General features: G+C 42.9%; 1 protein-coding gene across 2 annotated transcripts in view; it reads left to right on the top strand.

The window, feature by feature from the left end:
* The first annotated feature begins 8,264 nt into the window (after nucleotides 1-8,264).
* The window catches only part of MEFV (MEFV innate immunity regulator, pyrin), a 13,804-nt gene continuing 7,623 nt past the window's right edge, over nucleotides 8,265-14,445 (top strand). The window contains exons 1-4 of one of the 2 annotated variants that reach the window (XM_028145671.2): nucleotides 8,265-8,541; nucleotides 11,878-12,696; nucleotides 13,262-13,641; nucleotides 14,071-14,166. In XM_028145671.2, coding sequence (XP_028001472.2) covers nucleotides 8,265-8,541; nucleotides 11,878-12,696; nucleotides 13,262-13,641; nucleotides 14,071-14,166 — 1,572 coding nt within the window. Of the gene's footprint in view, nucleotides 8,542-11,877; nucleotides 12,697-13,234; nucleotides 13,642-14,070; nucleotides 14,167-14,445 lie in introns of both variants that reach the window. The other variant, XM_054714646.1, reaches the window with a different exon arrangement.

The following is a 14,445-nucleotide window of genomic DNA, read 5'->3' as shown; positions in this document are numbered from 1 at the left end:
GACATGGAGCAAACTTGAGCTGGAGCCCTAATCGGTTTGGCTCAGTGGATAGAGCGTCGGCCTGCTGACTGAAGGGTCCCAGGTTCGATTCCGGTCAAGGGCATGTACCTTGGTTGTGGGCACATCCCCAATAGGGGGTGTGCACGAGGCATCCGATCAATGATTCTCTCTCATTGATGTTTCTAACTCTCTATCCCTCTCCCGTCCTCTCTGTAAAAATCAATAAAATATATTTTAAAAAATTGAGCTGGAGAAAATTTTACTAATTGTCTTTAGATTGCTAGAAACACTGTTAGGTAGTTGTTTTCATCGATTCCAAGATAATCCACTTCTAGACTTCGGCTAAAAGAAACATATAACCCAGTTCAGATATCAATTTAAAATAATTTTTTAAAATTAATTTTATTTTTTTAAATTTTATTGATTTCAGAGAGGAAGGGAGAGGGTGAGAGAGATAGAAATATCAGTGAGAGAGAAGCATTGATTGGCTGTCTCCTGCAGGACCCCAACTGGGGATTGAGCCCACAATTCAGGCATGTGCCCTTCACCAAAATCAAAACTGGGGCCCTTCAGTCTGCAGACCGGCGCTCTATCTACTGGGCCAAACCAACTAGGGCCAGATATCAATTTTTATTTGAAAATCTCTTAACTGAAATTATCCAGAACATAATTCCAAAACTCTCACTTTTATCTTTATCTTCCCTTGGAACTCAGTAACCTTAGATAATTCTATTGTCGAAATATTAAAAACATTGTCCCGCCAGCATGGCTCAGTGGTTGAGCATCAACCTATGAACCAGGAGGTCACGTTTCAATTCCTGGTCAGGGCACATGTCTGGGTTGCAGGCTCAATCCCTGGTGTGGGGCGTGTAGGAGGCAGCTGGTCAATGATTCCCTCTCATTGATGTTTCTATCTCTCCCTCTTCCCTTCCTCTCTGAAATCAATTAAAAATTTTTAAAAATTTTTTTTGAAAAAAACATAATGTAAGACTAATTTACTGCATTACTTTAACATAGAATTAATTCACTCCTCTTCTATGGAAGCACAATAGCCTTGAATTAAGCACAAAAGGAGTTTTCCCCTCATTTTGGTTTTGTTTTAATATTGAAAAACTGCCTGGCAGAGGCTCCAGGTAAAATAATCCTGAAAAGGAGATAGATATAAAGGCTGTCTGCCCCAGAAATCAGCTTGAGTTCAGGCAAAACTGATGGTGATCCAAATATTACCTTTCCAATCTTTCTTATGACCACGATTTCCAGTACCACATCCTGGCCTGAGCTTCCCAGTGAAGCATAGAGATATGGGTGAAGGGATTGCAGGATTCCGAGTAAGTGAAACAATTATTTGACTTTGAAATAAGTGAGTGTTCATTGGATATGAGGAAAGGAAGAAAAGAAAAAATCAGCCTTAATTGGAGTAAAAGCTTTGGGATCTACATAAGTTTCTATCATCCCATTATCAGTTTATTACAACTCTTCCCCTTGGAACAGGGTAACATGTTCAATTTCTATTTCTTAAGTCGCAGCAGGAAAAAACTGGAAACTCTGCATCCATTCATTGTTCATTTAGAGGGGAATGCTGTCCATGGTTTGTTTTACTAAAAATGTTTATAAGCCCTAGCAAGTTTGGCTCAGTGGATAGAGTATCAGCCCTCGGACTGAAAGGCCCTGGTTCAATTCTGGTCAAGGGCACATACCTCAGTTGCAGGCTTGATCCCTGGCCCTGGTCAGGGTGCATTCGGGAGGCAACCAATCGATGTGTCTCTCTCATACCGATGTTTCTCTCTCTCTGTCTCTCCCCCTCCCTTCTACTCTCTCAAAATCAATGGAAAAATATCCTCAGGTGAGGATTAACAACAACAACAACAACAAAAAATGTTTACAAAATCAATGTGGAAATCCCCAGATTTAGCAAAGCTTATAGATGATCATAACCACTCTATAGAGAGAGCCTGGAGAACTTCAACCAGAAGAGCCTGTCAATGTTAAACATATTGAGCACCAGAGGATTAACTTAGAAGAGGAAACTTATAAGTGCCCTGACTGTGGGAAAAGCTTCCTTCTCAGACCTTTATAGACGAAAATGCCTCCACACAGGGGAGAGATCTAGGAATTCACTACACTTTATGGAAATCAATTTGACAGTGTGTTTGAAGAATCTTAAAATGTTAGTCCTTTTTGATCAAGCAGTTCCATCTCTGAGAAACTATGCTGACAGGAGAAACCAAAGCAAAACAAAACAGCAACAAAAAATCTTCATGATGCAGGCCCTGAACGTGGCAATAAGCACTGCATGTGATTCCTTCCCCACCCCAAGTCAGAATAACTTTCTTCTGGGTCCCCAGTGCTTTGTTTAGGCCTCATTTTCAGCGCTTAACACAGTTCACCTTAGCTAGGCAGGTCAGTTGCAATCATACTTAGAAGTGTCTTCCGCTGCCCTTATGCTACATCAACATCACACACAACTGGAGTTTTACGGAGTAGAGAACATCTATTATTCATATCTTCATCCCATAAAGTGCCCTGTACATATTAAACATTAATAAGTGCTCATAGCATTGAGTTAAAATATATAAAATAGCTCTTGGCAACTAGGAACATAGAACATTGCAATGGATATGCCTAGTTATACTGAGTATTATGAAAGGGGCAAAAAACAGTGCTGCCCTTATAAGTATTATAAAGATTAAGTGAAATATATTTAAATGCAGGCTCTTTACAAAATAAACTTTCAATAGATATAATTGTATTTTATTTCTAGTATTTGTTGTTTAATGATAAAAAATTTATGAGTTTTCCTCTAAGTACAGCTTTGGTTACTTCCCATAATTTTTATATAGAATACTATCCTTACTGGTGATTTCAATTTAGTTTGTCATTGCTGTTTTTAACTTATTTCATCTTTGAGCCAAGAGTTGATCAACTGGTTAATCTGGTCAAGAAAATTTATTAAACTTTTTTTTTAAAATATATTTTATTGATTTTCTACAGAGAGGAAGGGAGAGGGACAGAGAGTTAGAAACATCGATGAGAGAAACATCATCAGCTGCCTCCTGCACACCTCCCACTGGGGTTGTGCCCACAACCAAGGTACATGCCCTTGACCAGAATCGAACCTGGGACCCTTCAGTCCGAAGGCCGATGCTCTATCCACAGCCAAACCGGTTAGGGCAAACTTTTTAACTGCTTTGATTAGAAAATGAAATTCATTCTATTTCTGCTCTGAAAGTCTATTTAGATTTTTCTGGTAGACTAATATTTGATAAAACTTGTTTAAATATTCTAAAAGCTCTAGGAAACAAGGGCTCTATTTATAAAACAACAAATCTAAAATAAAATAGCCTTGGCCTCTCAAGTACTTTTGTATGTTTGGAAGCATCCTTCATGCTTATGTGAAAGGGAAGTGAGAAAAGTTTGAGTTGCTTCCCATTTTTGTCTCCTGGGTTTTTGTTTTGTTTTGACTTCCTCTTATCTGTTAAAAGTTTTTAAAAACAACAACTATTCTACGTGTTTTATAAAGCAGTTGTTAATAGCTGCTTAGCTACTTAATGCAGTAAAAATAGGGGGCTAAAGGACCTAGGAGAGAACTCATCCCTTTCTCTAGCTAAGACAGTCCTCCTCAGATGCCATAGTTGTTTGTCTTCTTGAAAGCAGAGAGAACCTGCAGGGGTCATATTACAATGTTTGCAATTGTGACCTTCCAGAATCTCCATGAATTCTTTCACAGTGTGATGAGGATGTTGTGTAGACTGAAATCGAAGAAATGAGGGAATAGACTGAATCAGCTCCCAAGGAGGTCACAATACGGTGGGGGTTGAGAGACTATGCTTTCCCTCCTGCACTTGCAGTCACCTTCACATTCCTGAAAAACCATCCTAAAGATCAAGATAATTATTGATCTTTATTTCTAGCCTAGTGATCTGGGCTGAATAATCTCAGAATCAACTAACGCTTAATCTTCAGCCTCCTGACCTGACTCTGCTTTCTTTCTCTTCAAGTCCCCCCCTATAAAGATGTGCAATTGTGGCGGGGGCGGGGGCGGGGGCGGGGAGGGGGGAGAGGGGAGGTGGGAAGGAGAGCGCACCTCTTGGCCTCTCCTTAGCACTTATAGTCAGTTTAACCAGCCCCCAAACCTGAGTGTTTTAACAACTGAGATGGAGATTTTTCTCCCTAAAATGAGAACTGGTGCTAGAACAGTTTACTTACAATCTCCAGGGGCGGGGAAATTTTTTCTGCCAAAGGCCATTTATATATTTATAACATCATTCAAGGAGCATACAAAATTATCAACTTAAAAAGTGGCCTGCTATATTTGGTCAAACATTAATTGGCAGGGCCAGACCAAATGATTTCAAGGATTTTATACAGCCCAAGAGCCAGATTATTCCCCACCCCTGAACCATTGGTTCTCAGCTTTGTGCATATTGGAATCACTTTGGAGCTTTAAAAAGTTTTGATGCTTAGCCCTGGCTGATGTTGCTCAGTGGTCAGAGCATCAGCCCATGCACCAAAGCGTTGTAAGTTCAATTCCTGGCCCAATAGGGGCACATTCAGGAGGCAACCAATGGTGTGTCTCTTTCACATCAACATTTCTCTCTCTTTCTGTCTCTCCCTTCCTCCCTCCCTCCCTCTCTTTCCCTCCTTCCCAAGTCAATGGAAAAAATATTCTCAGGTGAGGATTAACAAAAAAACAAACAGTTCTGATGACTAGTGTCTTAGTCTATTAGGGCTGCTATAACAATATACCACAGCCTGGGTACCTTATAAACAGCAGGTATTTGTTGTTCACAGTATTGGTTATTGGAATGCCAAGATCAGAGTGCCAGTGTGGTTAGGTGAGTGCCCTCTTACACAATGCAGACTGCCAGTCTCTACGTTCTCCCTCACATAGTGGAAGGGGCTAGGGAGCTCTATGGGGTCTCTTATAAGAAAATTAATACCATTCACGAGGGCTCTACCCTCTTGACAAACCAATTCCCAAAGGCTCCACCTCCTAATACCAACACCTGAGGCATTAGTATTTCAACATATGAATTTTGAGGGGACACAAAATAGCATGTAGGTTCCACCCCGTAGATATTCTTTTTAAAAATACATATATTTTTTAAAAATTGATTTCATCCGAAACTGGTTTGGCTCAGTGGATAGAGCGTCGGCCTGCAGACTGAAGGGTCCCGGGTTCGATTCCGGTCAAGGGCATGTACCTTGGTTGCAGGCACATCCCCAGTAGGGAGTGTGCAGGAGGCAGCTGATCGATGTTTCTCTCTCATCGATGTTTCTAGCTCTCTATCCCTCTCCCTTCCTCTCTGTAAAAAATCAATAAAATATATTTTTAAAAATTGATTTCAGAAAGGAAGGGAGAGGGATAGATAGAAATATCAATGATGAGAATTATTGATTGGCTGCCTCCCGCACGCCTCCTACTGGGGATCAAGCCCACAACCCAGGCATGTACCCTGACCTGGAATCGAACCCTGACCTTCTGGTTCATAGGTCAACGCTCAACCACTGAGCCATGCAGGCTGGGCTAGAGATTCTGATATATTTGGTCTTGGCATCGGGATTTTCCAAAGATCCTCAGATATTTCTAATGTGCAACCAAAGTTGAGAACCACTGATCTAGACATTAATTTGAGCAACAGCATAAGAGCCCACAACCCAAGCATGTTCCCTGACCGGGAACCAAACCCTGACCTCCTGGTTCGTAGGTTGATGCTCAACCACTGAGCAACACCGGCCAGGCAATTAGGTTTTATTTAAGTTTTTGTTATAATAATAGTGAGTAAAACATGAAAGTCTTACTAGTATTCTAACATTCTTGCTGTATTTTCTGTTTTGCCTTATTTTACACTGAAAATGTATTCACAGATCATGTTTCATGTGCCATAAAATGTTTAAATATTAATTGAAAAACACAAAAATATATAGAGGACATAAGAGGGAAAAGCACAACCTCTACCCCCAATTCTACTCGCTAGAGGTTGCCATGTTATTTCTTGAGTCTTCCTTGAGATATTTACATTTTTAGAATCTTTTTCTAGTATTTATACACATGGGATTATACTGTCAGATTGTACTGTAAACATGCTCTTTTAAAATATATTGACCACACTAGCACATGGAAAACCACTGCATTGTTTTCAATGGATGCTGTGCAATTCATGGAATAGATTCACCACAATTTACTAAGCCGGTACATGGTGATAGTCATTTAAATTGTTATAGTTGCTAACTGGCAAGTGTGGCAGGCAGGAGAATGCTCCAGATGGATGACAAGGATTTAAGTAAAAAGGTGGCCCTCAGACTATCACGCAGGTGAATACAGTCTAGTTATGTTTACCTGATATTAGAAAGTAGTCTTGCCCGGCCACGTTGGCTCAGTGGTTGAACGTCGACCTATGAACCAGGAGGTCATGTTTGATTCCCCATCAAAGCACATGCCCGGGTTGTGGGCTTGATCCCGTGTGTGGGGCATGCATGAGGCAGTCAGTGTTTCTCATCATTGATGTTTCTATCTCTCTCTCCCTCTCCCTTCCTCTCTAAAATCAATTAAAAAAAAATTTTTTTTTTTTAAAAGAAAGTAGTCTTGATGGTGATCCCTGGTTGGCACACAGGAAGGCCAAAGGCCTCAACCCAAACCAGATTCTTGTCCCAGACAAGAAAGGATTCAAGAGCATGACAGAAAGATTTGGCAAAGCACAGTAAATTTATTAGTGATAGTATGTACTCAAGGAAAAGGTTTAAAATGCATCCCAAGAGCTGTAATCCTATTTTCACATTTCTTCATTTTAAAAACTAACTGGAACCTTAAATAAATGGAAGCTTTGTGAGCCTCAGTGGCGTCAAAACATCATTTTTCAAGAAGTCCTTTCCTCAGAATTGCCCATTGCAGAAGGTGTCACTACAATTGCAAAAGAGCCTGCTGCCGACTGGAAAGCCCCGCTTCCTATCCAGTTGTCCTAGGTGCATTAGTCTCCGCTTAGAGGAGTTTCCTGGCCAGTCAGGACAGGGTCAGAGACCCAAGGGCACTGCAGTCATTGCACAATTTCATCAGTTTTACGTCGGCGGTGGGAGGCAGCTGCGTTTCTTGTACTGGTCCTAGAAACACCCCAGTCAACACCCTTCTGGCCCAACCTGAGAATTTCACCCTCTGACATTTACACAGTGCATTTGGGTTCATCCATTTTTTAGGAAAAATGTTGGGTTGGGGGTTATTTTCTCAGCAGGATCCAGAGAATTTATTTAAAAAATATATATATTTTATTGATTTTTTACAGAGAGGAAGAGAGAGGGACAGAAAGCCAGAAACATCGATGAGAGAGAAATATCGATCAGCTGCCTCCCGCACAGCCCCCACTGGGGATGTGCCCACAACCAAGGTACATGCCCTTGACTGGAATCGAGCCCGGGACCCTTCAGTCCGCAGGCCGACGCTCTATCCACTGAGGCAAACCGGTTTCGGCAGGATCCAGAGAATGTAATCAGCTGTTAAGTCAAAAGCACTGAATGCTCTGTAAAATACAAATCAGAACTCATTGAAGCCTTGATCTCAGGCTGGTCACACACACACCTGTTTGTTCAGCCAGGCAACTTAAATGACTGTCACCATGTACTGGCTTAGTAAACTGTGGTGAATCTATTCCATGAATTGCACAGCATCCATTGAAAACAACGCAGTGGTTTTCCATGTGCTAGTGTGCAAAGGTGGTCAATATATAGGCAGGGAACCACAAACCTTGCAGGGCTGTATTTGCTGCTCCCTATTCTCACCGTTGGCTTTGGAGGGTCAATAAAACCCCAAGAGTCTGGAGAACAGTGGCCAGAGTGGTTGACCCTCATCATGGTCCTCTCCAGCATGGAACTAGGGACTCTGGTTCCCACACCCCAGCCCTGAATCTTGGAAGTAAGAGAGAGGGAAGCATCTGAGTGCCCGCTGAAGGATCAACAGCTGGAATCCAATCCCAGACCCTCTCTCACAGACTTACCCACCTCCCTACAACCCATCCTTGGAGGTGAGAGCTGGGGCACTGGAGGACCACATGTGTGGCAAGGCATTGAGCCCTCCCAGCTGGAAAAGCCTCTGAATCTGCGACAAAGGGAACACAAAGCCAGCAATGACTCTCCTATTTTCCCACCACAAACCATTTCCTGTGCCTTTTCCGTTATTTCACAAGCTGCCTCTTCTCACTCCCTGGTAAGTGACAGAGGGCCTTTTCTCTTCCCAGAAGCCAGACAGCTGGCTCTGGCTTCTCCTGGTCAACACCATGGCCAAGACCCCTAGTGACTATCTATTGCACTCCCTGGAGGAGCTGGTGCCCTACGACTTTGAGAAATTCAAGTTCAAGCTGCAAAACACCAGCCTGGAGAAGGAGCAACAACGGATACCCCGAGGCCTGCTCCCGACAGCCAGGCCCGTGAAGCTGGCCACTCTTCTGCTCAGCCACTATGGGGAGAAGTGTGCTGTGCAGCTGACCCTGCAGGTCCTGAGGGCCATGAACCAGCACCTCCTGGCAGAGGAGCTCCACAGGGCTGTTGACCCAGGTAAGCAGACCCCCTTGTCCGCTCCTCTGCTGGCTATTCATGAGGTGGGGTGGAAGGTGCAAGAATGAGCATGTGTTTGGACCTGTGCACTCTGACTTGGGGACTAGGAGTCCCGGTCTATCAAGATGTTAGTGACATTGGCCAAGCAAATCTTTCTCCCTGCTCTGGTCTTTGTAGCTGGATTAATAAAGCTAAGGTTCCCAGTGGCTTTAAAAGAGCAGTGGCGGGAGTAGGCAGCTGAGATTCCGACTCAGGGAAAGATCAGGAGAGGCAGGAGCTAGATGACTGTTCCCAGGGAATTCCTCATGTTATTTGTAATTAACACGTATGCACAGACAAGTCTCTGGGATAGAGATGGGTACAAAGAGACTTCATCTTAGTACCCATCTTCAACAGGGTTGATAGGTAATCTTTTTATTGTTACCCACATAATTTCGGTTTTGATTTTTTAATAATTTTGTATTGATTGATTTTAGAGAGAGAGAGAGAGAAATATAGATTCGTTGTCTTACTTATTTATGCATTCATTGGTTGTTTCTTGCATGTGCCCTGAATGGGGATTGAGCCCATAACCTTGGCATATGGGGATGACACTCTAACCTACTGAGCTACCTGGCCAAGGCTTGAGTCTTTCTTTTTTAGACAAACAAACCAACAAATGCCATCACCAATTATTCTCACTATATCTTCTTTCACCTCTACCTACCCTTTTCCCCCTGCAATTGAGTTCTTTGTCAATATGTTTTACAAAGGCATTTAAAAATTGTTGAAGAGGGTTTTTCTTTTTCTTCTTTTCCTTCCCTACCTTCCTTCCTCCCTTTCTTTTTCTCCCTCTTTCTCTCCTCTCTCTCCTCTTCCTTTCATCTTTTCCTTCCTTCTCCTTCTGCTTCTTCTGTCTTTTGCTGTACTTTCCAATTTTGTTATATTGTGATATAATGTGGCTTATTTGATTTCTGCTATTAAAGACTTTTTAAAGATTTTGGAGGGTGCCTAACACATGATCATTAAAAAAATATTCTTTGGTGTTTGAATTTTTCTTCTATTTCTACACTTTAAGAATACATTAGAAATTATTTTCATGTATTTCTATGTGGTAGAACAGTTTAAATAACAAAAATTATCTGCTCTTTGAAAGAGTGACAATACTAAATCAACTGTAATCTGAATCCAGAATTATTTGATGAATGGAATTTTTAAATTACTTTTTCATGTTCTAAAATCTGGTTATCAGCATTTTCAGGATTTCTCACCAGTTCTTAAGTCAGTTTTGATAACTTATGTTTTCCTACAAAGCCAACAGCAAAGTGTCTTAAACAACTTTGAAGTAATTTCAATAAGAGCTTCCTCAAACCAAATATTAAGGTGCTAATTATAGGGTATCTTCATTTCATTATTAGAGTAGTGGTTTTCAAATTATAACCGAGGGTAATATTTCAGGGATTCTTAGGATATTAGCAAATATTTTATTCAAATTTTATTAAATTTATAGTTAAAAAGACTAACAAATTCATATTAAAATGTATCAGTAACCAAATTTTAAAATACTAAAGGCCACCAGTGTGATAGTTCATGTTGTACTTGAACTCCTTTTTATGTAAATCTTGGAATTAAGCCTTTCCTGTCATTTGTTTTATTAAACAGTATCCTGAAATTTCCAGGCAAGCTGTGTGTTGTTTTTTAAAATTATCATTTACACTTAATCTGTGTGAGTTGTGATTTTTTTCACCTCATGAAACCAAAGGAAAAACAGGAATAAATTACTTCTTGAAGTTTTAACTGTCCTTCATAACCTGATTTCAAAATTTTGTGCCAAACACCTTAATGATTGTTTTCTGGTTCTATTGAGAAATAATCAACATATAGTACATATAAGTTTAAGGCATGTAGCATAATATTTCATTTGCATATATTGTGAAATCATTACCACATAGATTCAGTTAACACCCATCTTCTCATATGGTAAAATGGGAACTCAGGATTTATTCTCTTAACTTTCCAATACATCAAGCAGCAATGTGGAAATTCTACTCACCCTAACTGTCTGGGGGCAATGCCACCTAGGATCCTCTTCAAATGAAATTACTCTCTTGAGGTTTTTCGGGCATGAATAATGTGAATTCGGGCTGAAGCATAAAAGAGAGTAGTGTTTACAAATCTTCAGGAGAGATTTTCTTTTTCTGCTGTATCTGATGTCAACATCTACAGGTACACATCCTGCTGTTCCCTTCTGTATGGAAGGTTTTCTTTCTTTTTTTTATTGATTTTTTACAGAGAGGAAGAGAGAGGGATAGACAGTTAGAAACATCAATGAGAGAGAAACATCGATCAGCTGCCTCCTGCACACCCCCTACTGGGGATGTGCCCGCAACCAAGGTACATGCCCTTGACCGGAATCGAACCTGGGACCCTTGAGTCCGCAGGCCAACGCTCCATCCACTGAGCCAAACCGGTTCTGGCTGGAAGGTTTTCTTTAAAACCTTTAAATACGGATTTTCAAACTCTCAGGAGTAGAGGATACTAAGATGAATCTCTTTGTACCCATCACCCTTCAATGATTACCACTATTTTGCCATTCTGAATACTTCTATTCTTTCCCTTGCTTACTGTTATAATTGAGTTTTGTTTTCCTGGAGAGTTTTGTTTGTGTTTTTTATTTTTTATTTATTTATTTTTCTATATTTTATTGATTTTTTTACAGAGAGGAAAAGAGAGGGATAGAGAGTTAGAAACATCGATGAGAGAGAAACATCCGATCAGTTGCCTCTTGCACACCCCCTACTGGGGATGTGCCCGCAACCAAGGTACATGCCCTTGACCGGAATCGAACCTGGGACCCTTGAGTCCACAGGCCAACGCTCTATCCACTGAGCCAAACTGGTTTCGGCTGTGTTTTTTATTAAAGTAACATTGGTTGATAATATAAACTTCTCGTATACATTATAATTTGATAACTGTATACACCATATAGAGTGTGCTCATCATCAAAAGTCTAATTTCCACCTGTTAATTCTTTATTGATTGATCTTATAAGGGAATTCTTTACTGATTGATTTTAGAATCACACACAAATTTATACCAATAAACTAGGATTTTATTTATGTATGAAGAGTTCTGTTTTGGAATTCTTATATTGGAAACAAATTCTCCTGCCTAAAATATTTGAAAGCACTATTTGAAAAATATATAGCAAGTAGTATGTTCTTATTTCATGGTAATTTACTGCTACTGATGTTCTGAACTTCTCTAAATTCTGAGGGGATTCTCTCTTCTTTCCCTCTAGCCTTGGGCCCTAAGCACCTGACACTTTCATGCCTTTGCATCTCCTTGTCTTTTCAGAATATCTGAGACAAGAAAGTGGCACTGACTGTCCCGCAATGTCTTGTTCCTCTGGGGAGAATAAGCCCAAGAGCCTGAAGATACCAGATGGCCTGGAAGGTGACAGACAGCAGCAAAGTGGTGATGGAGCAGCCAGCCAGCCCGAGGCTGGGAAGGGGCCCCAGAAGAAGCCTCAGGGCAAACGGAGAGATCAGAAGGGCTCAGAGGGCCTGGATGTGCAGGGCAAGCCAGGGGCCAGGGGTGTGACTCTGTTTTCCAGGAGAAGTCCGTTCCCCGCCAAGCTGCAAGGGGAGAAGGGCAGTGATCCCAGTGTCAGGCTACGCAGGAATGCCAGCTCTGCAGGGAGGCTCCAAGGACTCTCCAGTGGGTCATATGCTGGGTCCCTGGGAAGGAAAGAATGCAAGGCATCTGAAGCATGTGCACCTTCAAAAAAGAATCGGCCCAGAAGTCTTGAACTTACCATTTCTTCCAGAGAGAGAGCTCTCTCCAATCTAGAAACTCTTCTGCCTCAAGAGAAAGTGAGAAGTGAGAATCTGGACTCAGCAGCTGCCCCCAGCAAAGTGGCCACGCTGGATGTAGGGGCTACTATGGCTCTGGAGAAAGGCTCCAGAAATCCAGAACATTCTGTGATTATGGGAAGGGGAACATTGAGGAATACACTTTCCAATGTACTGTTGGATGGAAAGGAGACGACCGGGGAGCATCCAGAATACACAGCACTTTTGGAGAAAAACAGAATTGAGGATCCAGAGACCCCTAAGACCTTGGGGGAGGCAGTAGGCAGTGAGCTTTCAAACCCAGAAGTCCCTCCGTCTTCAGGTAAGAAAGGGCCCCAGAATCCAGAAGACCTGGGATCCTTAGGAATGGTGACCTCCACAGACCTCCTTTTATCCCCCACTGTAGTCACTGGACCCCTGCTTGCCCCCTAAGGTCCCCAACCCTTTGAGAATCTTTTGGAGGCTGTAAATCCTGAAAAAAAAAAATCTATATATGCACATCTTCACAAATTGTATCAAATTTGTTAGTTTTTACACACTCTGAAGTGCTTTAGAATTCCAAGGGCTTTATGGACCCAAGTTGATCAGTGTATGTGTGGGAGGAAGGCATAGGATTTACAGCAGAAGGTCTTTCTTTAGGATAAGTCCCCAAGAATTCCAGGTCTCAGGACTGTCATGAGATCTAGCCCTTAACTCTCAGTCCCAGGGACTTGTCTGCTGCCTTGTTGGAGAGGAATCGGAGGGGGACAAGCTAGGAAGTGGCCACAGTTCAATGGAGAACTCACGAGTCCCAGGTGTGGGCTCTTTCTCTGCTGTGCTTTTGCATCACCCCTTCGTAACATCTTGGGGTTACCACTCAGGGGATTTTTCCACTGCTATGTTCCCAGGGAGGCCGCAGGATGAAGCTGTGTGTCCCCCCTGCCGGGCCCAGAAAGGAGATCTGGTTGGTAGCACTTGTGTGCATGATTCCTACAGCTGCTCCGTTGCTTCTAAGGATCCCAAGGCCTCAGATGGTTGCTTGCCCAACTGCCTCAGGTGTCAGGTCTCGCTCCCAGGGAAGAGCTCTGGAGGCATCGAGCAGCAAGAGGGCTCACCGACGGCCAGCCTGAGCCCCACGCCCCTGCCGCAATGTACGCGTCACAGGAAGCAGGTCCAGCTGCTCTTCTGCGAGGACCACAGGGAGCCTATTTGCCTCATCTGCAGCCTGAGTCAGGAGCACCGAGGCCACCGGGTGCGCCCCATCGAGGAAGCTGCCCTGGAATACAAGGTAGGGCTGCCTGCCCGGGGCCCTTCTCTGCTGAGCACTTGGTCATGTGGGGGCTTGCCTCCTTTTCCCAATGACACTAGGAGGTTGGTGCATTAGCTGCCACTCTTGAGCTGTAAATGGCAAAAACACAATATAAACCAGGACGGCAAAGAAAAAATTTACCAGTGCATGTAGCTGAGAGGTCCAAGGGCCTCGCGTCAGGTATGGCTAAAGGCAGGTGCTCACAGGTCGTTAGAATTTCTCTTCCTCTCGGCTCTCTTCCCTTAGCGTGATGGATTCATTCCTTCTCTTTCCTGGGCATCCCTCCCTTTGCTTTTGGCTGCAGCACCCTCAGCTTTATTCCCTAAAGCAGATTTTCCCCTCTAGAGTTGGCACCAACTAAACATAGCGGGAGCCAAGTTTAAGCTTCAACAAATGCTCTTTGTCCAGGAGCAAATTCAGAAGCAGCTGGAGCATCTGAAGGCGTTGAGAAGCTCTGGAGAAGAGCAGAGATCTGAAGGGGATAAGAACACTGCAAACTACCTGGTAAGGCAAACGGTGTTCTGTGGCCAGTCCTTACTCAGGTTCACCCCTGCAGGAGGGAGGGACAGAGAGTAAACAGGGTTCCGCAAGGTTCTATTCTGGTTCACAGGGAAGCAGAGCTGATCATATCCTACCTAATAATCCTACCTAATAATAGACAAATATGCAAATTGACCGTACCTTCGCTATGCCCACAATTGGCCAGGAGGCGGGGGGGGGGCGGGACTCGGGGTGGCCGGGGTGGCTGATTGGGCCGGCGGGACGCGAGCTCAGCATCTGCAC

This window comes from Eptesicus fuscus, chromosome 4, assembly GCF_027574615.1.
Source record: "Eptesicus fuscus isolate TK198812 chromosome 4, DD_ASM_mEF_20220401, whole genome shotgun sequence".
Lineage (NCBI taxonomy): Eukaryota > Metazoa > Chordata > Mammalia > Chiroptera > Vespertilionidae > Eptesicus > Eptesicus fuscus.
This window is presented reverse-complemented; position numbering and strand designations above follow the sequence as displayed.